This window comes from Strigops habroptila, chromosome 4 (assembly GCF_004027225.2).
Source record: "Strigops habroptila isolate Jane chromosome 4, bStrHab1.2.pri, whole genome shotgun sequence".
Taxonomy (NCBI): Eukaryota; Metazoa; Chordata; class Aves; order Psittaciformes; family Psittacidae; genus Strigops; species Strigops habroptila.
The window spans coordinates 64279653-64303988 of record NC_046358.1 but is presented as its reverse complement, the minus strand read 5'-3'; the positions used below and the strand labels follow the sequence as shown (position 1 = coordinate 64303988).

The following is a 24336-nucleotide window of genomic DNA, read 5'->3' as shown; positions in this document are numbered from 1 at the left end:
CTAGTTTGAAATTGGTTGAGGCAAATCACCGAACAGTGTATAGTAGGGAGCATTTATTCTCTGTCACAGGATGTGCTAAGTAAGGGTAATAGGCTATTTCTATGACTCTTTGACGTTGAACTTAAGCATTTCAGGTGCTAGGTAGAGTGATGTATTGGTTATGCCCTGTACCTAAAGATTTTGCTTGAAGTAGCCTGCTAGCATTGGATAATAATGATAAGGCTCATCAACGAAACTTTTATGTCTAGAGCCAGTGTCACCAGAATGATTCTTTCTGTGCAATGCAGTGAATTGCAGACAGTTGGGAAGTTGGGTAGAGAATGCTCTTTGTCAGTGTCCAGTTTTATAAGAGGTTACATTGATCTTTTGTAGCTCTGATGAACCAATTTGCAGCCTGCATCCAGTTTACTTCAACAGTTTTCTTTGGAGTGAGCATTCCTTCCAAAACAGAATCAGAGAGCATCACAACAGCTGAGGTTGGAAGGGACCACTGAGAGGTCATCTTGTCCAACCCTGCTGCTCAGGCAGGGCTACCCAGAGCCAGTTGCCCAGGACCATGTCCAGATGGTTTTTGAATATCTCCAAGGATCGAGACTCCACCACTTTTCTGGGCAACCTGTGCCAGTGCTCCGTCACTCTTGCAATAAAAGTGCTTCCTGATGTTCAGATGGACCCTCCTGTGTTTCAGTCTGTGCCAATTGCCTCTGGTCCTGTCAGTGGGCTCTGTTGAAAAGAGCCTGACTCTGTCGTCTTTGCACCCTCCCTGCACATACTTATATGCGTTGGTAAGACCGCCCTGACCCTTTGCCTCTCCAGGCTGAACAGTCCCAGATCTCTCAGCTTTTCTTCATGTGACATGCTTCAGACTCTTAATCATCCTTGCGCCCTTCACTGAAGTCTTTTCAGTATGACCATCTCTTTTGTACCAGGGAGGCCAGAACTGGACCCAGCATTCCACATGTGGCCTCACCAGCACTGAGCAGAGGGGAAGTATCACTTCCCTTGACCTGCTGGCAATAGTTTGTCCCATGCAGCTGAAGATACCATTCCCCTTCTTCGCAGTAGGGCCATCTAGCTGGTTCATGTTCAATTTGGTGTCCACCAGCACCCCCAGCTCCTTTTTTGCCAAGCTGCTTTCTAGCTGGCTGCCCTCCATCAACTCTTCTGTTTTAACATAAATCACTATTAGGTAATTCTTCTTAAATGTTGCGATATTGGAATGTGCAAACCTGTAATTGCAGTGTGCCAAAACCAATTGTCAAAAATGTTGGGTTTTTTTTATTCTCATTGATATATTAATCTTTTTATCAGATATTTAATGTATTTTCTGCACAAATTTCCTGAAATGTAATCCTGCAATCTGTAATATGCTTTTAGTATGGTCTTACCAGGCATTGTAAATTAAATGAATCTGAATTTACAGCAGTTATGCTTTGAACTGGCTTAAAGCAGCTTTATGCATAAAAATCCATCCTATGCATAAAAATCCATCCTTGGGATTGAATTTGAACTTTTTGCTTTTCCTTTAAATCTACATAATCCTAGCTGTGTAGAAACGTACCTCTGTGTTCTGAGGGCTTCATTGATTCCAGCCTATTGACACGACAGACCTCTCGTATTGATCTTGTTCTCTCATTTTATTCTAGTATGAGTATCTAGTATTCTGAATAGCTTTTCATGTGTAATATATGCGGATACAACTCCAGTATCACAATTTAATTAAATTAGTAATCAGGGGTGAAGATACTGAAGATACTTCAAAAATAAAGCCCATGTTCATGGGTCTTGAGATGAGTGAAGGTTGACCTTGCCCCTACCTGGTTATTTAAGAACATCTATATAGGAAGTAGAAAAACGGTGGTCTAAATGATAGGGTTGTGGGCTGGAATTTCGAAATTGAGGAGCTTCTTACACACTGGCTTTGGGCAACTTTGGACAATTGGCTGTATGTCTCTGCCTTAGTTATCTTACCTGTAAATTGCACGTGGTATCTCTCTAATCTACTGTAGAAAACAATATAAACAAACAAACACCACCTTATCAGTGGTCTGCAGTTGACTTTCTGTATAGAAACGCTACCAGATTGATTTACATGTGTCATCTTTAGCATGGAGACTATTTATACCTAGATAGGTAGCAAAATAATCAATTCAGGGTCCTGACAAAGCACTCTGGTACATTTAGGAAGAACATGATGTCAAAACAGTATGAGAGGAGCATTGCTGGAGAACTGGGGGGTATTGCCAACCGGTACAAGGTACTAGTAGCCAATGAGCTAAGCTTTTGTCTTGAATTGTAAGTCTTCAGTCTAGCGACGGTAGGAGCTGGCAAATCAATACCTCCCTCCAAACCAGCTCCACCAAGCATGATGACAGTATTCTTCCAAAGCATGGGAAGAGTCAAAATACAGTGTCAGGACAATGTGATTTGAGAGAAATGTTGACTGTAAGCCTCAAATTTGGCAGAAAGTCTCTGTCTCAGTTTGAAACTTAACCTACTAACTGTGAAGTTGGTCTGTCTGTTTCTGACTTGTAGAGCGATAATTAAAATCCTCTTTGCAACAGAAACTCAAATGCAACACTAAATATGACATAGTTCTTCACCTTGCGTAGGTTGTTCCTGCCATGCTTCTCACTGAGGAGTCTGGCTGCAGTTCTGATTTCCTGCATCACCCAGCAAGCTTTAAATATGAGAATAAAACCCTCTTGTTTCAGCTTCAGTTGTGAAGTGACATTTACTGGAACCATCCAGGACCTTTAGGCTGCATACTCCAAGTGTGCTGCATATTTAGCATATAAATACATGAATATGAGGGTGTGAGAGAGATGGACGCTAAACTGACAAAGACATTGTCTTGGAGTGTGTATTAAAAATGAATTTGAGTAAATTAGATGTTATAAATTAAAAGAATTAATCTTAAAAATTGCTGGTACAACTAGGCTGTGTTATTATTCTGATACCAATTTAGTTCCATTTATTCTTGTTAGACTCATCATTCTAAATTTGCACATGAGTTTCAGATGAATAAAAATCTTGGTAACACCAACCAGCATTACACAATAAAGCGTATTACAGCTGTTCTTTAATTATAATGTGTGGTGGGCACACCCTGAAAGACATTTAGTACCATTAAAATGTTGCGTGCGTTTGATTATTCATGAATTTGAGTTGTATTCACTATCTCAACACATTTAAAGTTTTATGGTTTACTGCTGTGTCCTCAAAGTAGAAAAATGGAGTGTAGCATTTATTCAAGCCAAACTCTTCCTGCCTGAGAAGGAACTGCAAAGGCCAGTATAAATATAATGCAATTAAAATCAGTCTGTGAAAACAGCCGTGACTGCTGAGGAGAGAGGAAAATGTTATTTGGTGCTGTTTGTTTGCCCAAAATCTCCTAATGAGTTAAAATGGAAGTAATTAAAAAGAGGCCAAATGTCAAGGGAAAATTTCCTGAGCAACTATTCCAAAGCCTGTTATTGGCTTCAGTCAGAGAGAGGGGGAATATGTATCACACTTAAAGCTCTGAGACAAGGAAGGGATGATTAGAAATGTCACTAGACAGGGCTCAGGCAGATGGCTTTCCTGTCTTTTCTGGTTTTAGTATCTCCATAGTCTTAAGAATGAACTGGCCCCACAAGCAAGAGCCGTGAGTCATTATTCATATGTAACTAAATAATATGCTTATCTGCGTTCTTGTAAGTCACCATTTGTTTAATAGCTCAATGGCTATACTGTTGTCATATCATTGGTATTCCAGGCGTACTGGGTTGTAGACCCAAGTGTTGCAGCCTCTTCTGCTTCACACTGGGCAAATCTGGCAGATCTTGCAGGCAGCCAGTGTCTATGGATTTGTGCTTTGTATTCTGTATGTTCACAAATAAATGCAGGCACTTCTTGATACCCATAGCTAACTGTCAAAGCTAATGTAGAGATCTGCTTGTATAGCCAGTAGAAGAATTAATAATAAAGGATCAAATTCAGCGTTTATATCAGTTTATGTAAAACAGTAGAATTATTATTTGCTGACATCAACTGAAAATGGCATAAAGAGAGACATGGGGAGGTTTTTCTTTTAGAGAGAGAATTTTTCATCTCTGCTCATCCAAAGTAGTTGTCTTTGCTTTCAGGGTTTATTTGAAGTAGTCGAATGACTCCTTTGCAGCAGGGAAGCTGTTTGCACAGTGCTGTCAGTGACATCCCTTTCTTGCTATCTCTGTCTCGTGGAAGTGAGGCTCATGCGAGAACAGGAGATGGGAAGAGGTTGTACTTTACATGTAACTTATGCCTCAGTTGGCTGGCTGAATTTTTCTGGTGGTTTATGTTGAACAAAAATCCTCCAGTGTAGAAACCAAAGCTGTGATGCTCTGGAACTAAGAGTTAACTGTCAGGATACGATTTTAATCCAGGAAGCTTAAGACCTGGGTGCTCCTTTCTTGTTAGTACAAGCTTTTCCTGCTTATAAGTCTCCTGATCAACAGAGAGCTAACGATAAAGATCTAATATTTTTTCTCTTGAAAAAGAGCACAGTGAGGGTTTGATGAACAGATGCTTTTATAATAAAACTCTGTCTCACTGAAGCTGTCGATTGCCAGCTATTATGTGACACTGAACTGTTTTTCTTTCACTATTGTCACACAGTGACTTAAATGTGGTGAGGCATTAGAAAAGATTAAATTATTTTAATTTTCCTTTTTTACTGGATTCTGAAGCCATTGTGTTTTATTTTCAGGTAAATTATCCTATTTGTCTTGTCTGCATAAATACCTTTATGAATAATGCAAGAAGCTGGGATGCTAAAAATGAAAATTACAGACCTGTCCTTAAAGAACAGGATTAACATCCTGTAAGAGCTTATTCAAGACCAACTGGTGGCTTTATAACACAAAATATGCCTTTTTGAGCTTTTGAGAAGCCATGGTAGTGGAGCTTTGCCAGATTCATGAACAGTTCTGTACTAATGACAGTCACATAGCTGAGTGGGGTAAAAGCAGGCAATGGGAACAGTCTGTACAGGATCTCCTTTCGCATGGACCTTGTAAGAAGGCTTGTATGGGAAAAACCTGCCAAAATACATCCATGGGGATAGGAGCAGCAATGTCTTATGTTGAATTACAGCTAGAAGTGACAGCAAAGATAGTGCAGATATTTACCTGAAGACTACAGAGGCACATTAAGGTTATGGAAAATTGTCAGTTCCCAAGGAAATACTAAACTGGCCATTCCTACAAGCACTCCACTTTAGACCATCTAGCTATTAATGCAGGTATACAGAAAGCCCACACAAATTTGGCAATTGGTAGTGAGTTTTCACTGGCTGTGAGCAGGGCTTAGCTGTGTGGGAGAACAAGGTGAAGATGTACATGTACAGACCAAGCCTCCTCCGTCCATGGCGAGATGCTGTGATGCTGCGAGAGGGCAGAGCCTGAAGCCTGAGAGCCATGTGCTCACTTGAGCATTGAGGGGGAACAAGACCTAAAGCATGGGGACACAGCCAGAAAATGTACATCCATCGTTTCCTCTGGCCTGTGCCATTACAGACTTTCTGAACAGGTTTTTCTGTGCTCCTTTGAAGAATGTTGATAATTTTCATGCTGCTTTCACTCTTGGGTCAGAGGTATATGCATTCATTTCAGCTTAACATAACTTTATGGAGTAAATATAGATAGTGTGTTCTGGTAGGCACCTGCACCCATAAAACACACAAATGGTACATATATAGCTCAAATTCTATAGCAAAAGCCCAAACAGACAGGAAGATATTAATCCTGAGGCAGGTATGTAAATATAACGCTAGGACCTAAAGATGGAAAAGCCAAGATGAGGAAAGTTGAATGGATTCCATTATATATATCAACATCTTCCTATGCAGAAAAAATCCTCAAAAAGGTGTTTTCAAAAGCCATGGTATGTCCAGATGGAAATGATGTATTAAGTGTACTAAGTAATGTCACAGTGTCTGACACACTATTTTATAAAGCTGTTATTTGCAGTTCCCGCTTGGTATTATGAGCATCTTAAATCCTTCTGAATTTCTAAAACAAATCCATAATGTCTTCCTATACCTGCAGAGATATGTTTATACATATGCTACAAATAATGCACAGGATCACAGAAGCTTACAGACCTAGTCATAATATTTGCTTCCCTTTTCTTTTTTCATTTTAAGCACAGGAATAAGAAACTGTGAGGTATTAGGCAAGTGGAGAAGCCACTAATGGTTTTCCCTGTTTCATGCTCTTCATGCATCTTGTATTACATGGTGCTCCTAATGACTTGTTGCCAAAGGAATACTAGCTTGATGCAAAAGTAGGGAGCATTGCTTCCCCCTTCTCTTCCCTGGACCATCAGCCCAGCATGTGCACACAAACACGCACACGTATATGCAGGAGGAGACTGGGCTGGGGAGCAAGAAGGTGCTCTAGGTTTAACCTGGAAAGGAGCAGGGCACCTCCTGTAAGCTTGGAATGGCTCTGGGGGAGGAGAGGAGGTGGTAGGGAGCAGCTTGAAGTGGTTTTTACTAGTTGCTTCTGTATCAGTGGTGTCTCCCATGGCAGATCTTTGCAAAGCAGCCCGCACAGCGCCTGCTTTTCCTCTGCCCTCTGCCCAGCATGGGCAGTGCAGTGCTGGTGTAACTCCATTGGCTTGAGGAGGTCAAGGAAGTAAAGGAAGAACCTCTACAACTGAAAGCGAGTCCCATTTTTCCAGCTCTGCTGGTTTAAGAGATTGGTTTATGTCTCCCTAAACATCAGTGGACAAAAGCTATAGATGGGTACAGTACTGCCACAATCAAGTCATTTAGCCGTGAAATAGTTCTATGAGTTATTTTACTCTTCTGACATAACCTCGAGAGACTTTAACTGATGCTGCTTTTCTTCCACTAGTAAACTGCTTCTTAGTTTTGGTATCCTGGCAGACAGGCTGTCTAAAAAGTAATTACAAGTCAATTAGCATCCTATACCATGAGCCTAAATCAAATACACTTTCCAAAGGGCTTAAGTTTAGAAATGAACTGTAAGAAAACTCTATTGATTTTGTAAATGAAAAATGCATAATTGAATGGATAGAGGTCCAGTACAGAACTGACCCAAGGAAACAATCTTTAAACAGGAATATTCTCTGATTCAATACTGGGGAAGTAAAGAAAGCAAGAGGAAGGATTCATTTTCAGTTGACCTGCAATAGCAAAGTCATTCACTTTCCAAATATGATTAAACTTGTTCCATCAGCCATGACGTGTGAAAAGATCATGGTTATAAATTCTATTTGCTGTAATGAATTGAAAGTGTCTGAGTTTGTGAGCAGCACTCATCTTTGATGGACAGTTAGATTTGAGCAGGATTTTAACACTAAAATTAGCTTCTACAAAACAAAAAGTACAGAAAAGGTGGTAGCAGTGACAGACTTAAAAGCATAAAAAAACTTTATTGTTAGATGGAAGCTGAGTACAGCTAGAAATAAATAGTGGTTATAGCCCTGTTATGTAGATAACTTGCCTCATTCCTGAGTGAGGGTGAGCACAAAACTGGAAAACAGCATTTCTTTAGGTTTCTCAGCCACATTTCAACAAGAATAAATATCGTTACATAAACGAGGAAAAATCGAGCTTTTCTGTGGTATTTCTTGTAATATGTAAGAAAATGGAATTGAAGGAGACTTCACTGGAATCAATGTCAACATACATCAGCGTGACTCCACTGCTGTCCATGAAACCACATTGATATATTTTGTAAATTGGGATAAAAGCTACGCTCTGGAGTTACTTAATAACCTAAACTCATTCTTGCATCAGGATCTTGAGACATTTGATTCTTGCAGAACTCAGTGCAGGTTAGGAATCTGTTTTGTCCAAATTTATGTGTTTGGTGAACACAATTTCAGGCGTATTTTAAATGTGCTGATTGCCAAGAACAAAATCTCAATGGGTGAAAAGGGCTAATATTTGTGACTAATGTGAGATTTATTTTGATTGATAAGGTACCCAGCTGAACACTGTCCAAGATTTAGAGTAAATAAATGATAGCAAAAAATAGCTTGATCTAAACAGAGGAATGAAAATAGAACAGCTTCTTAAATTACCACAAGGTTAACATGTAATTAATTTGCTAATTTAATTACAACCCTACAAAATGGGCTGAAAAATGCTCAAAGAGGAGAAGCAGGGAGGTGCCAGCAGGGATTAGCCAGGGTAACTGGCAATTATGAGGACTCTGTTAACTGTGTTAGAGACATTTGAAAACCTCCTTTATAAACCCAGCACGTGTTGAAACTCAGCAGGTTCTCATCTTGCTGCATCTTTCCATTGCTGCAGTCTTGCTGTCATTTGCCTCACTCTTTTCCAGCTCGATGTCCTATTGCAGCTGGAACATGGGCTGCCTTTTCGGTTTGCCACATGCTGTTCTACATGTATGAGGTGTTTATTTTGATCACATAAACAAAAGAGATTAATTCTTGTTTGCAAAGTGCTCTGAGCACCTGAAGCGCTGGAGAGCTGCCAATATCAGAATCAGAAACACAAATCCTGGAGAAAATGCTTTTTCTTTCCCAGGTGTCCTGGGACAGGCAGTTTGTAAAGCAGGAATATTGCTGAAACTGCCTTTTCAGTGGTGAACCTGCTCTGCAATGGTCTATATGTACAGATAAATGTAATTTCTGGGTTAAAAAAGAGCCCAAACAAAGAAAGAACAAAAAACCCCTGCCTGTTTGCTTTGCATTTTAAACAAATTGTGGTGTAAACAAACAAAAATCTTGTGAGTATCAGATTCTGTGATATATTGTTGTTCTTTTGTATTGTTGTTATGAGTTATGTTTTACGTGCCTGTTGTTTGGAATTGTAATAAACCTTGATCCATCTGTTAAAGAAAGACTTAAAAAACAACAAGTACAAAGTAAAGTAAAATAAAATAAAAACCAAACCTAAAGCATTGGTGTCAAAGGAAATTAATTTCCTGGCTGGCTTGTGTTTTTCTCTGAGGCAGATATTGATGAGTGTGCAGAGGGGATCATTGAGTGTCACAACCATTCACGCTGTGTTAACCTCCCAGGGTGGTACCACTGTGAGTGCAGAAGCGGTTTCCATGACAATGGAAGCTACTCTCTATCTGGGGAGTCCTGTGTTGGTAAGCAATGATCAGCAGAGCACTTTCTTTCTTACCTCTTTCTGCATGGTGTTACAGAGTGACTATTGAGACACTGTCCTGAGCAGTTTTCCTCTGTTTAAGGCTGAAACAAGAATGCAAGCAAGCGTGTCTGTGTTTGTCAGCACTCCTAGCCATGTAGTGGGGGTCCTCATTCAAGCTGCGTCAAGGCTTTGAGTGGTTATTACAGGAGGGAGACAGCTGGAGAGCAAAACTGTGACTTAACTGCGCTTCACCATTTATCGTCATGGGTTGCTGTAAAACGTGAAGTGAAAAGTAGGCTTTCTAGGAAGCGTCATAGGCCACGAAAGGGGAAGAGCTGGTTTTCCATTTTCCAAGTTCAGCAGAGCGATATGAGAACACATTTGGGATGTGTCTGTGTTGCTTTGATTTGTTTGTTTTCCATGGTTTGGCATCTTCATCATTTTCTTTTAGAAATATGCAAATGGCATCGAGTTCTTTACGCACCCGATTTGCAGAATAAGGCCTTAAGAGCATGAAGGGAAAGGAATTTGTAAAGGGTGCACAGGAGTTTGTCGGTTGTTTTTGTAGGAGGAGGAAGGTTGTTCCATGAGGAGTCACTGCTAGTTCTTGCAGTCTGAGTGCCCTTGACTGGCTGTAACACTTTGTGTGCTGCTCCGGGAAGTCATCAGTAATAGAATCATAGTGAAGTCAGTAATTGTGGCTTAACTCTGCCTTAAAATTTTCCCACCTTCTTGCTTATTCTCAGAAGCAGATTTTTCTGTGATATTTTACCAGGTGAGCTTAAACCTATTTAGAAAGGATCCTGTTTTATCTTCTATAGAGATACAGATCAACTCCTTGTAGTTCTATGTCCTTTCTTTGGAATCTCAGTTACTTCAACTCTTCTCAGTGCAATGAATTTTCTATAAAAGCTTTTCTGTTTCTTCTGTGAAAGACTTTTCTTTTTCCTTAACACTGTAAGTTTAATTTATCATGTCTGTAAGTGCAAAGGTTCTTTCTAAGATTGAAAGTATACAATTGCTAAAAGTGAAAAGAAAAGTTTGTAATAAAAATATATCAATTTACTTAATCGCAGACTGGTTTTGATTGGAAGGGACTTTAAAGATCATCTGGTTCCAATTGGGCAGGGACACCTCCCACTAGACCAGGTTGCTCCACACCCTGTCAAACCTGGCCATGAACACTGGCCGGGATGGGGCATGTACTTGTAACAAACATTCCCATCTTTTACAGATTTTGGCTATTAGAAGTCCTTGCGAGAAGGATGCGGAGGAACAATAATTCTTTCCAAAGCAGTACTGCGTAGATTGTCCAGCTGCATGAGCTTTTTACACGTTGCCCTAAGCTGATGGGCAGCTCAGTAATATTGCAGCAATGAACTTTATTGGGGTGGCTGTGTGAAAAATGGCAAATTTTACAGGGTTTTGTGACTTGATAGATAAAACACCACCTGAAAGCCATATATTCCTAAACAAATTCTCAAATGTTGAGTTCTCCTCTGGTCTATTTAAATACTGTAAAAGGAGTGATGGGCAGAGCAGTGTTGAAAATCCTTCATGGATTGTCAAAGCAAGATGACATAACCATCAAAAAGCCTTGAGGCAGTGGGTGATAGGGGCATTTGTAGCATTCCTGATGCCAACCTGGACTGCCTGCATGGGGAACCCCATCCCTTGTCAGGATGACCTTACGCAGCTGGTTTGGAATGGAGACTATCCAAGGCTTAAGCTGGTCTTGGGGACAGACAGACACACAGAGAAGGCTTTCGAATGGCCTGTAGCTATGCTCAGTTGCTGAACAAGGTCAGCAGTGCTGGCATTGCATTGCTGTAGAAGGGAAGGGCACTTTGATACCCCACAGCAAATAGGAGCCCCACATGTTCTGTCATGTTTTGACTTGTGCAGCAGCTGGAAGTTTGTAAGGTCAGGTGCTCGTCTGCCATCTGCAAGTTGCAAACAGAGTGTGAAATTAGTGGGGCTATTGTAATAGAATAGCTTCTTCTGTACCGTCTGCTGCAGGATACCAGTGAAGAAGAGAGTAAACCAGTTTGGTTTATTTTGTTATACTGGTTAGCCAATTAGAAATGAATTGATAGATTCTGCTAACCATATTGACAAATAAATTTCAAACCCTGATGGTTAGTGTAAAGTGGAACTAAGAATTGGTTCAAATGACAGACAGATAACACTACACATTCTAGCTAAAACTCGGGTTCTTGAACACTGGCTTCCATCATGTTACAGAGCTCATTTGCATGCGGAGCATTTAGTGTCATTCACTCAATTTCAAATAGAGGAAGGTTCATCTGCTTAGCAACAGCATTTTGTCCTGGTATGTCTTACAGGCTGCAGACTGTAATCCTAGAGGTGAATTTGGGCCATTGCTCTTTGGCGTGTTTTGAAATGCTGCTTCTTCCTCCCTGAAGGAGGAGAATATTAAATAGGTATATAATATTATTGGAGAATAATAAATAGGTAAAGAAGGAAAAAATATTAAACCCTCCCCCACATCATCATCATCATCATCATAACAACAAAAACAATGGCAACGACAACAACAACATATGAAAATCATAAGGCAGTGGGAGGGAGCACTCAGCTCTCACAGATTGCCCAAAGCCCTGGCAGCTGATTTCTTCTGCTGGATGCATTTATGTATCTATTGGTTACCCTCTTTCTCTCTTTATGTGTAGGTGTCTTGGAGCTGAGTTGTTGCTTGCAGTGTCTCTGCAGTGCTTGCACAACCTTTAAAAATGACATCTGTTTGGGAAGTGTTGGAATACCTCAGTGCTTCTCAAAGCTTTATTCTTATTGAGTAGGAGAAAACAGTGGAGTTTGTCACCTAGGCAAGGAACAAATGTGTAAATCAACAGATGTGGCGGGGAAGGTCATAATATTGCACCAGAGCTTGGGTCATAAGGATGTATGACTTAGCCAGGCCACTTCAAGCTTGGGAAAATGCGTTTATTGTTTACAATATCAACCGAAGGCAGCTGTAAAAAGGGAATATACTTCTCTGGCCATGCTTTTGTAAAAGATGTCAGCTTCATAAGGTAATGGTGAGCAGGTTCAAATTAAGGGAATGTCTAATTTCCAGCAGTAGCATTTTTATGAGGCATTGGCCTTTCAAAATATCTTATTAAGAACACTGCTTGCAGACAAAAGACAATTGCTGTACTAAGTTGCTACCAGTGCTTGCTTGGCAATTAAAACATGGAGCTGGAGTTGCTGGGTTGGCTTTTTTTTTGTTGTTGTTGTTTTCTTTTTTAATAGGAGCTTTGCTACACTTGAAGGTAAACAAACAAAAATACTTTATAGACAACTAGGAGTTGTCACATGATACATGTCCCAGTATTAACTGCTCTCTACTGATACCATACTGAAGCATCTGGTATGCACTGGTTTTTCCCAGCACTAAGTACCTGTTGCCAAATACTGCTGCCCCATAAGGTAATCATTGAATAAACCCTCACCACTGAATTTTCAGTGATAACCTTTAAGATTATCGGAACCAAAAGAAGGGAAAAACTGGCAAAGAAATGCTGTGTTCTGGGAAGATAATAATGTCCCACAAAGCTTGCTCCTGTCTACAGCAGAAAAATAAAAGCAAATTAAATTATGCTTTGTAATTTCTCTCTGTCTTTAAGTGAGACACTTCCAATCTGTACAGCGCTGTTCAGACCCTGGAGTACAGAATTCGCAACTCCTTATTTTTCATGATGTTCCGTGTATCTGAGTCTCTGCATTGTGACTTGCAGGCACAGAAGGAAAAACACCCAAGACAGCAGTCCTTGTCAGTTGTTGTCTATTTTTTTCTGTTATTTAAGAATCAGTGCCCATTTTGTAGGGAAGCTTAACATGGATCCTCCTCCCACCAAACTCCACAGGGTTCACTATGTATTTTGTCCTGCAAGGTTATGTAGCCAGACCTCACTGCAGGGTTAGAGTAGCTGTTGTGGAGAAATGAGAGCTTGGACGACGGTGAGACTCAGTAGCCTGTAAAAGAAAAGTCTGTGTGCTTTAGTCTCCCACAGAAGTTGGGTGCAGCCATGCTTGAGGGTCAAGTCTGAATGGGTTTAAAATCAACTCCTGAAGCTTTCATATATTCCATAGTATGCTGCAGTGTTGGCTGTTACCTAGATTAGAAAGTAAGAGAAAAGGAGATTTGTTCTTAGTTTATTGTGCCCCTTTTCTGTGTCAGTCAAAAAGGTAGACCCATCCTTTGAAAATCTTCCTATGTGCCTGAAAACTGCTTTTCTGTCATTTGTATCAGAGTATCCCAGACCAACTCTAGAACCTGCTTGTTTATGACTTGGTTCTGTTCTGCTCATAGAATTTCTTAAAGCTCCTAATATGACAGTCTGTGTCTGTGGGTTTTATCCTGCAAAGTAAAATTCTCTTGCTTACTTTATTTAGTAAATTCTGATTCTTGTTTTCTGAGAGAAATGTGTATTACAGGTCTTCCAGGTAATTTTGTTTAGTCATTCCTATATTTCTGGAAAGCATTGGTAAATCCTATATTCAGAATCTAATTTACTATGCAGTGTTCTTTAATAGACCATTATGTCTCTGTAGCATGAAAGTATTATCATAAAATATTTTCTAACTAAAAATGAATATGTTTAGTAATTTTTTTTTCTCCACGATGACTCCAAATAACTTTGATTTAGAAGGAAGGTAAATACATTAAGTGACAAGTTGCCTGTGAAAAATGATGTATCAAAACAGCGTTTAGTTAACTTGGATATACACTGGCTTGGGAGCCCAGCATACATTTTTCATGTTAACATTATACTGTAACGGTTTAATGTACCATAACAGTTAAAATTAGCACATTAGTAGGATTCTTTCTTCTGCAACAGCTTATCATGATATTACAGAGCACCGCACTGCATGACTTGCTTGCACGCATTTATTAAGGTGCTGTAGAAAAATCATACCATTAAAACCTGAACACCCTTGAAAACTAAGCAGTGAAGTAGCTAGTGATTGGTTTGAAATTCCAGTGAAACCAAGCTAATGAACTCATGTTGAAATGTACAGTCATACTTGCCTCCTACCCCATTCACATATAGTGGCCGTGGGACCCCTCATGATATCTGAGGCAAGTTACTTCTTGTTACACCCAAGAAGAATGAAAAAGGAAATTGCATCTCTGGGGATTGTTCAGTTCCATTTTGATTCTGATTTCTTGTCTGCCCGTGTTACCAAGCTGTCTTAATGTGCTTTGAGAGTATATTGAGAAACGAGCACATCTCGGGTTGTTTGTTTTCTTTCTTTTCCCATCCACAGAATGGGACTAGTTGCATTGGGGCTAAAATATATATGGTCAGGTATGTGTTGCCATACATTTGTTTGAAGCAGCACAGGTTGGGAGTGTAGAAGAGTGAGGTTTTATGATAGCCCTATGCAATGTTTGAGGTGGCATCTCTCAGCAACGACCGCTTTGCTGTTGGCTATACCTTGTCGACAGAAAATAGCATAAGGCTGGCATTGCAAGCAAGTTTCTGATTATGGTCATTTCCAGTATATCCTCACTTTTCTTTGAAAAGGAACTATGTGGAGTGGGAAGGTAAAGCTCTGCCACCTCTCTTTGGGTTAGTTAATAGCTTTTGCCACAGGTTATCTCAATATAATGAATAAGAGTGCGAAGTCCTATTCCAGCTGTGAAGATAAGATTGTTTTCATGAAAGAATTTACCCCCCAAACTCAAGAGAAGACCTCTTATTTTGTGTTATATATAGGGAAAGACTATGTAGTCCCTTACTATTTCACATATATACTTGGCCATTGTTCTTTGAAGTTGCTTGATTTATAAATGTATATTTCATATTCCTACCTAGTGTTGTTATAATGGGAAATAAGACTTGCGTACAATTTTGCCTTGCCTATTATTAAATCTTCCAGTTTTGGGCCCGCATCTTCTGAGAGCAGTTGTGGAAAAGCAAATGAAACCTGAGGGGACTGTGAGGAACTTAAGCTGAGCAAGGATTTGAATAATAGAAAAATAATCTATATGCAAGAGTATTGTCGTACAATTTTCATATTCATTAGAAGACATTGGTTTGGACATTTTCAGAATTTTCAACTAGACTAGTTTTTCAACACCTGAGCAGACACATGAATTCCAATTGTTAAGAGAAATTTCACACTAAATAGGAGTGCTTTCTTCCATGTTTTGCATAGCTATCTGCATGCTGATCTCATGTTGATCTGAGCAAATCCATTTGATCTCCGTTAAATTGAAATACTTTCGTAAGCTAACTGGGAGCTAACAATAGGGGAGAATTTGTCTGGGTTTTTCCCTTCCCCGCTTCCTTCTCCTTCCCCCCAATCTGATTTGAGGCTGAAAGACTAAAAGGGACAAAAACATGTTATGCTTAGAATTTAATTTCCTCGTGACTGGGAACATTGGCTGTTTGTTATGACTTTTAGAAATGGAATCAGCGACAAGAAGAAACTGCCAAAGGGATGTTCTCAGAAATGAGCTCTATTAAAAGTTCGGCTGGAAAGGAGTGCAGTGTCTCAGCCTTTTATATTTGATTAGTGACTAAAACTTTTAAATAATAAATGCCATCAAATGATAAGAAACCATAATTTGCATAAAGAACAAAAAAAAAAAAAAAAGAAAGGAACAAAGCGAGCAGCAATTAGGAATTGATGTTCACGCTGTTACTCAGCTTTGCTTGATTGGCTTCCTTGTCAAAAATGTCCCACTTACCTCTTTGGGCCACTCTTCATGGGGCATCCTTTTTGTGCGTGCTAAACAGAGAACAGGGTGTTCTTCCCTTTTGGATATGTAGAACAGGTTAAGTTGGCTTTGCGCAATGTGAACAGCTCTGTAGTACTGAGAATATGAATAATGTTAGTTTCTATAATTGCTAACATCTGGCTTTCTATAAGTCTGTTAAATTACATGGAAGCAGAATTAGATTTCTGTGTCATAAGTAGAGCAATTACATAGAACTCTGTAGGCAATATGGCTTTGTATTCATCTGTGAAATCCTTTTAGTTTTGAAATGTGAAAGCTACCCTTCTAATGTGCACTGTGATCCTACTACATCCTATGTGTGTATATATATACACATATATATATATGTACACACACTCTATTGAAGCAGCCTTTAATGTTGTGGGGAAGAGAATATTGATGATGCTTGAGGAAATCACCAAAGACAAAGTGAATGCTTCATTTATACCTTTGACTTCAATGTAAAATACAACTCAAAGTCTATTGAAAGGAAAATGAGATATTTTAAAGAATATTTTAAGCCTTTCAGTAGCTGTTTGCATATAATTCATTTCATAACAGTTCATTCATAGCTCTTCATTTCACTCTTCATGGTTTTTACCTCCTGTGATACTCTGGCACTTGTTAAACAATGAGCTACAAGTTTTAATTTCTATTAGTGCAGCACCTTTTACACCACAGATAGCGGACCTTTCAAGTACTCGGTTGGTGCTAAGCCAGGCCATTGGAGTAATAATATTCTTTTTTGGCAATTAAGACTGTCGGGGCAGCAAAATACACCATTTTTAAGGAAGTCTGAGCGAGGAGCAATTGAATGTTGCTGTCAGGCCACTGGGAACATTATGACAAAGGACTGGCCCACAGGTTAGCCCAGGAGTGAAGCCCTGTGGAGGCTGAGTTTGTATCTGATCAAATCCAAGGGCACTACCACATTGCCACTTGTTCCTTGGCTATTTACGAATTGAAATCAGGGATTCTACTAAACAGGTCAGAGGGAGTTTAGTGGTTTGATTGTTGTAGAGAGTTTCCTTCAGCAGATGGAGAGAATTGTTAATATCTTTTTAAGTTCTGGCTTTCTGAGGAGATGACTCATGAACTCATGGCACTTATCCAAAAAAGTAGGGCAACTGACCATCACATCTCACCTAAATTAGACTTCAGGACATTTTTCTTTGTAAATTCTATTGAATTTTTAAATTTGTTTTTTCAGAACGGAATTATAAGTACTTCTGGGTACTATTGACCAATTATAAATTTCACGCTAGCAATAAGTTCATTTTAAATGGTGTGGTGGCTCTTCCTTGTAATTTCTGAATTCATAGAATAGCACTCTGCAATTTTCAAGGTAGAAACCATCACCTACTTCTAAAGGATTTTCTTCTTCAGGCTTCCTCCTGTTGCTGATACAGTTTTAAGCGTTGGTGTTGGAGCAAAAGACACTCACCAGTTTACTGGTATTTTATTTGGACAATTTGTCAACATATTGTTTATGAACAGTCCAAAGTTATTTTCTGAAATAAACACCTGTTTTTAACAATGTGCTTAACAATTTCATGCCTTTCACTGCAAGAAAAAGAATGCTGGCTTAGCTCCCTAGATAAATTCACATTGAATAATTATATTTTACCCTCCAAAAGCAATTTTAATGGGTACTGTAATTCACTTTTCTCTAGTGTATAATGATATTCTTTTCTTACTTATTTCTTTATGTCATTGCTAAATCTGGTTGCTTTATTCTAAGACCTTTTTCCTGTATAAGGTGCCTCTGATTTCTTTATTTCATTTCCTTTTTTTTTTTTCATTTTTATTTATTTATTCATTGATTTTTTTAATTCACTTATACCTTCCAGCAAGGGGAAAAGGATGCAATTGACTGCTTTTAGTATGGGAAATGTTAACCATGCTAGGAACTTATAAAGAATAGAATAGTGCACTTGTGTTTTGGTGTAAAATCCAGAACAGAGAGAGGTCTAATTGACAGAAAGTCACTCTGATTGTTCATTGGTTTCTAGCCACTGGGAAATCATTGTACACCCTTGTCTGAAGGTTCAAGTTCATCATTGATACACAGTTCCACTGGGTACGTCAGACACAGCATTTACAATGAAGCTGCTGGAGATAGGTTAAGAATTCTTGGTGGAATCAAAACAAACACTGAAAAATAACCTTAAAAAACCCAAAAAAACCCCAGTGTTTAATGTCAAGCAAGTAAATATAGAAGGAATAAGAAGGAAGGCAGCCTCTTCCAGCAGCAAGGCAAATGAGCAATAATTACTTAATATAGAAATGAAATTTGCCCTGTGGAAAACATGCCCAAAGCAGTGTAAATATGCTGTTTTGCAGATATTGATGAGTGTGCCTTAAAGACCCACACATGCTGGAATGACTCAGCCTGTGTGAACCTGGCAGGAGGCTTTGATTGCCTTTGTCCGGCCGGACCATCCTGCACTGGAGACTGTCCCCATGAAGGTGGCTTCAAGCGGAATGGGCAAGTGTGGACCCTGCGGGAGGACAGATGCTCCGTTTGCTCTTGCAAGGTGAGATCCAGCTGGTCTGGGGTTCAGGAGGCCTTTAATTCTCTGGGCTCATGTCAGAAACCCAATAGTGTAGCGCTAAGGGTATTGGCAAAACACTAGCCTAACGCCAAGGCGCTGAGGCAAAAGGTGAGCTCTGCTGTGGCACTGGTGCGATTCTTCTAGGAAGTCATCTTTTACTTTGCACAACCATGGACCCATCTGAATAATGGCTAACCCTGCTGAGCTTCTACCATGGCACTGGTGGGCCATGTCCTGATGAGGTTCTTGCACTACCCTTTAGCACCATGTGCAGGCGATCAGCATGCTTACTGGAAATGTGGGAAACTGGTTTCAGTTTCTCTTTCACGTGAACATATATCTCTCAGGACAAGCCATCTTCCTGTTGGTGGTGTTTCCCTTTACTTGGAATACATGTGAATTAACTGGGTGAGAAGCAGGGCCTGAGCGTGAGCCAAAGCTTAGAGGACCTAGCAGCAGGCACTTAATTTCCTCAAGGGAAGAAGGGTGAAGACAGCTTCCTCCTCTTCATCCCAGCTTGGCTCTCCCACTTTATCAGTGCAACTCTCTGCATTTTTGGAGAAGTCAGGCATAGTATGTGTAGATCTACCTTAGAGTTAACACTGAGATCAGGTTTTTTGTTTTTTTCCTTCTGGAAATTACCAGTTTTTTTCTGAATAACCAAATTAAAAGAACATTTGACTCTGCTTTCCTCATTCTCACTAGTTAAAAGAGGAATGGTCTCATTGAAATTCAAAGGATTTTAGGAGTGTACCAATCTGAGAAGTGGTTGGTCATTTATGGCCACTTTGATCTAACACATTCATAGCACTGGTAAAGCTGTCCTTAGACACAGCAGAGCTCTACTGGCCTGTTCATAAGTGTAAGTAAAATGAGATTTTAGCCACTGTGAGAAGCTGAACACAGAGCATGGGACCTGGCCTGTCAGTCACTGTGTCTCAATGCTGATGAGCCACAGAAGCATTAGAGGGTTTGAGGGGGACAAGGGAGAAGAGTTGTTTTGAAGATGCGAGAAGCTGAAAGCTTCATCATTTCTGTATTGCAATTGTATAGCAGAAGGGAAAATTAAGACTTTAGAGTCAACAGTACACTGGGCTCCGAAGGGAACATGTTCTTGTTAGTTGCTATATTTTTTACTTCAAGTAGCCTCCAGCTCCCTAAAATTCCTCCCTTCAGAAGCTGAAGTCATAGAATCGTTGTATCCCAGACTGGTTTGGGTTGGAAGGGACCTTAAAGATCATCCAGTTCCAACCCCCTGCCACAGGCAGGGACACCTTCCACTAGATCAGGTTGCTCCAAGCCCCCTCCAACCTGGCCTTGAACACTGCCAGGGATGAGGCAGCCACAGCTTCTCTGGGCAACCTGTGCCAGTGCCTCAGCACCCTCACAGGGAAGAACTTCTTAAGATCTCATCTCAATCTCCCCCTTGTCAGGTTAAAGCCATTCCCCCTTGTCCTGTCCCTACAGGCCCTTGTCAAAAGTCTCTCTCCAGATTTGTTGTTGACCCCTTTAGGCACTGGAAGCTGTTCTAAGGTCTCCCTGGAGCCTTCTCTTCTCCAGGCTGAACAAGCCCAGCTCTCTCAGCATGTCCTCCAGCCCTCTGATCATTCATTATACTTCTAACCTGAACTTTGAAATGATCCTGCTCACTTGTTTTATCTAGGAAACAAACCAACATTTCAGATTTAACATGATGTGTTTTCTTCTGGCTCTTCTTTTGGTATGATTATTTTAGGAGAGGTCAAGTGAATATAATTTGGGCATTGGCTGAAACACATAGATCCCATCTTGAAAATATTTTAACTTAAACTCTGGTGCAAAGGTAATTAAATACCATAGTTAACTGTGAAGTTCATTAAAGTTATTTGTGGAGTAGGATACCATGGAATATAATAATTTTATAATGAAGCAGTGTCATTGAAGAACAGGAGATTATTTCAGTTTATATCAGACACAGTCTCTTCAAACCATCCTTGTTTATTTGAATGATTATAAATTTTACAAAACCATAAGTTCTAAAAACTGTGAATTAATATTGTACCTTAAGTATATCTGATGTGTCTTCTACAGGCATCTTCCTGAACTCCTGTAGATTTAATACACAGTCAAATTTAAGATTCATAAAAATTGAGCCTGGGGATAAGCAGAGCGCTGGGAACAGGAAGATGTGCCAAGGAGATGTATGTTCCCAAGGGCAAGAAGAGTTTGGGGATATGGTTTCTGCAGGGTCTGGTTTCTGTCCAAACTGGCCTTGAGGTTCCATAGAAACTCTAGTCACATTTTACAGCAATTCTCTGTGTGTCAGTTTTTCCTTTGGTAAGAATAATTTTGTGATCATACCACTGATGCTTATGACACATGTAGAACTGATTCAGTGAGGAAGGTGGGGAAAGAGACGTGCTAATAAGATGCTCCATGTTATTACCCACCAAAAGAAAAGAAGTTGCTTTTTATATATTTCTCAATTTTCTCTATATTTCTCAATGCTACTATAAAGCTGCAAAGATGCAAGTGAGATGTTGTAGCTTAAAAGTCTTTGTGTCAGTGCAGTATAGAGATAAAAATGTTTTTTGAAAGGCATGGAACTAATGAGGTTGTAGATAAAACACAGATGCTTCAAGAATAGAGAGAGTAGCAATATATTATGATTTCCAAAAGGTCTATGGCAAAATCACTGGGCTTTGTCAGTGTTCTGAAATACAGAGAGTAAAGGCGACATAAAAGGTTAGCTAGTCCCAGAAGATAAGAGCTCAGAGCTTAGAGAAGCACAGAACTACCAGTGCTGTCACCAGCTGAAAGGGGCATTTGAAAACTCATCCTGAAAGCTTGGAAATGGAATTGGAGCCAAGCAGGCAGGTTGTTGTTAGCTGTTGTTAATCAGCACTCCATTGTGGAGAGGAGAGGGACTGCCATGGTTGAGGGCACGGGGTTGCTGGTTGTCTGGCACAGCCCCGTGTGCCCAGAGCTGGTTATCCTGGCAGCAGGGCCAGGGTGGAAAATGCTTGTGCTTTCCCACCTACAGGAATGGAGGTTTAGTCATCATTTTCCATTAGGCAAGGCTTTGGGCTCTCTTCTTTGACCACTTGCTGAAAGGGGAGGGTGATTCTTTCCTTGGCTTTTGTGGGAAGGTTTATTCCCAGCATTGCATCTGGACGTGTGGCTGGGGAAACAGGCCACTGCCGGTCTTCCTTATGATTTGCTCAGACTGCTGAGCAAGGAATTAAAGGTGGTTTATTCCTTCTCCCACAGCTGAAGTAGCTAACTAGCCACAAGTACAGAGTCCTTAGATATCTTAATTTAATAGAGAACTGAATAAAGACTGTAGGGCAATCTAGTCCTATGCTCTGTGGTGGCAAAACAGTTCAGATCCCAGTTAACCCAGCATGTTTTCTGCATTTCCATAATTCTGTGTTCTCTTCAGCTTTCCCTGCTATAAGAAGCAAGAAATTATAAAAGTAATTTTATTTATTCTTACAAAAGAAATTAATATTCTAATAAATTCAAAACTATGAGGAAATGCAGCAGTGGCACTGACTGACATGGGTGTTGTGATTCCCTGATGCTGATTTTGTACATGTTGCATTGTGGCCAAGACTGACTTCGCTTAAATCCAAAGGCCAAACGCAGATTCCTACATCAAAGCATAACTAAAACAGCCATACCTGCTACATGCCATGGTTATGGCTATTTTGTCTGCCTGTGGAAAAGACATCCTGGGCTGCTGTCGCTCTTTTTAGTAATCACTTTTTGAAAGGAACAGAGGAAAGAAATTCCTTTGCTTTAATAGATATCCCTTTATTTGGTGGAATGGAAAACTTTTTTCCTTCTTAGATCAGATTCAGAACAAGGTTTGAATAAGAATATGGAAAAACTGCAATGAAATGAGTGGAGTTGTTTTAAGAACTGTACAGTTGGGATCCAGAGCAGAATATAGCTTCATCTCTTTCACAGCTCTCCCTTCCAATTGGCTGCAGGGGATGCTTTGCTTAAGTAAGGACTAATCCAGTACCGAGCACCGAATGCAAAAGAAGCTCATGTCAGAACTGTTCAGTAATCTCCTAATTAAGTGTGATTTCAGTTCCCAGCCTACGTGTGGCACATCAGTCTGTTGGCTCACCTACAGTAAGAGGTGTAATTTCAAACACAATAGTCCATCCAATTTTCATAACTAGAATTAGAATCAATTTGTTTTTCTGTGATGCAAAGAGAATATATCCTTTTCTCTTTATGTGCAGAAGCAATTCTTCTGTTTATCTCAAACAGTTCTGTTTAATGGTCTTTAACCAAATGGGCCATCCAATACTGTAAGCAAATATTTAGCAAAATCATATTTTGGAGAGCCTGTGGAATACAGGCCTTCTTTAATACATGAACTGAATTATATGGATGATAAGATCATTTAGCTTTAAGCTGGTATAGTGTAGATCCAGATTTGGAACAGAACCAGTGATGAATTCAGAGCAAAGAAGGATTAGTGCTACTGTGATTTTGCTATACTGTGCTCCTATGAAGTTAAAGGGACCACCTTTAGAACTTCAATTGATTTATTCAAGTTATTTTCTTCACAGTGATACAGTCAGTCAAAATGCTGCTAAACAAATACTATATGTATTAATAGTGGCAACTATTTTAAGAGTTCATAGATGTAAATTGTTTCACTGTATTTCTTCTGAGATACTGCTTTCTTTTAAATTCATTAGCTGGAGACAGGAACACAGTATTCTCAGATTCAGACAGTGGTGGATCCATGCACTGATAGACACTGGGACAATACCGGTATCTGAGGTATTACTCATAACTGTCAGGATCCAGCCCTTGGTGGTGGTAACATCAAATACATTAAGAACTTAGTATCTCCTGATACATCACAGACATGCCCTTTGATGCACATACGTGTACCTTACCCAGCTTGCTGCCTGGCCCTTTGATGCACATACCTGTACTGTACCCAGCTTGCTGTCTGCAGTGTGTGGCTGACCTCAGGGCAATGTGTCCTTGCAGGATGGGAGGATTTTCTGCCGGAGGACAGCCTGCGACTGCAGGAACCCCAGCGCTGATCTCTTCTGCTGCCCGGAGTGTGACACCCGCGTCACTAGCCAGTGCCTCGACCAGACGGGGCACAAGCTCTACCGCAGTGGGGACAACTGGACCTACAGCTGCCAGCAGTGCCGATGCCTGGTACGAGTGAAGCATTTCCGAAGGGAGCAACAATAACACGGGTTATGATGTTTAGTAAAGCAAACCTGGAAGCAGGCTTTGGGGTCTGTCTTCACCTGCTTTTCAGACTGGGGATGATGATGAGGCATTTCCAGAACTGAAAGCTGCACAATCAGTTTTCCTTCTACTGCTGAATAGCTCTAATGAACAAAATAAAAGCTTGACAAAAGGTTGGTCACCTTGACGCTGTATTAACTTCAGCAGTAGTCTGCTTTTGAGAGCTTTTATAAGGTTGTCTGATCTTCAAATGGCTTTTTAAATTTATTTTTTTTTCACACGTGATAGATTTGGCTGGAGGAGTTTCAGTTTGAATTACGTCACTTAGTGATAGCAAAATGCACAGTGCAGTTCTTTTTTCTATCAGCAAATGCTGGAAGAATGGAGTGCCAGTGCCATGTAATGAATTAGCAAAAATTAACCAAAAGTAGAAGGATAAAGAAAACTGAAATTCCTAGACAAACATGCAAAATAAAGAACATTTATTTTCTCATTAGGCACTGGAGATTATTTCCCTAAAGCTTGAAGTTTTGCACAGATATACTAATTAGTGCAGCAGTGAACTTCATTAAAATTATCAGTTTTCCATTTATAGCTGTCTGTATAACATAATCTTTGTATATGATTTTAATCAAGAGGTGTCTGAGCATCAGGAAACAAATTACATTCAAAGCTAAGTTACTGTGAAGAGATAATTA

At 39.9% G+C, this 24336-nt stretch overlaps 1 protein-coding gene across 2 annotated transcripts in view; it reads left to right on the top strand.

Annotated features, from left to right (window-relative positions):
- The window catches only part of NELL1 (neural EGFL like 1), a 283745-nt gene that overhangs the window by 254950 nt on the left and 4459 nt on the right, over positions 1 to 24336 (top strand). The window contains exons 16-18 of one of the 2 annotated variants that reach the window (XM_030483847.1): positions 8976 to 9116; positions 18213 to 18406; positions 23426 to 23602. In XM_030483847.1, coding sequence (XP_030339707.1) covers positions 8976 to 9116; positions 18213 to 18406; positions 23426 to 23602 — 512 coding nt within the window. The remainder of the gene's footprint in view (positions 1 to 8975; positions 9117 to 18212; positions 18407 to 23425; positions 23603 to 24336) is intronic. The other variant, XM_030483848.1, reaches the window with a different exon arrangement.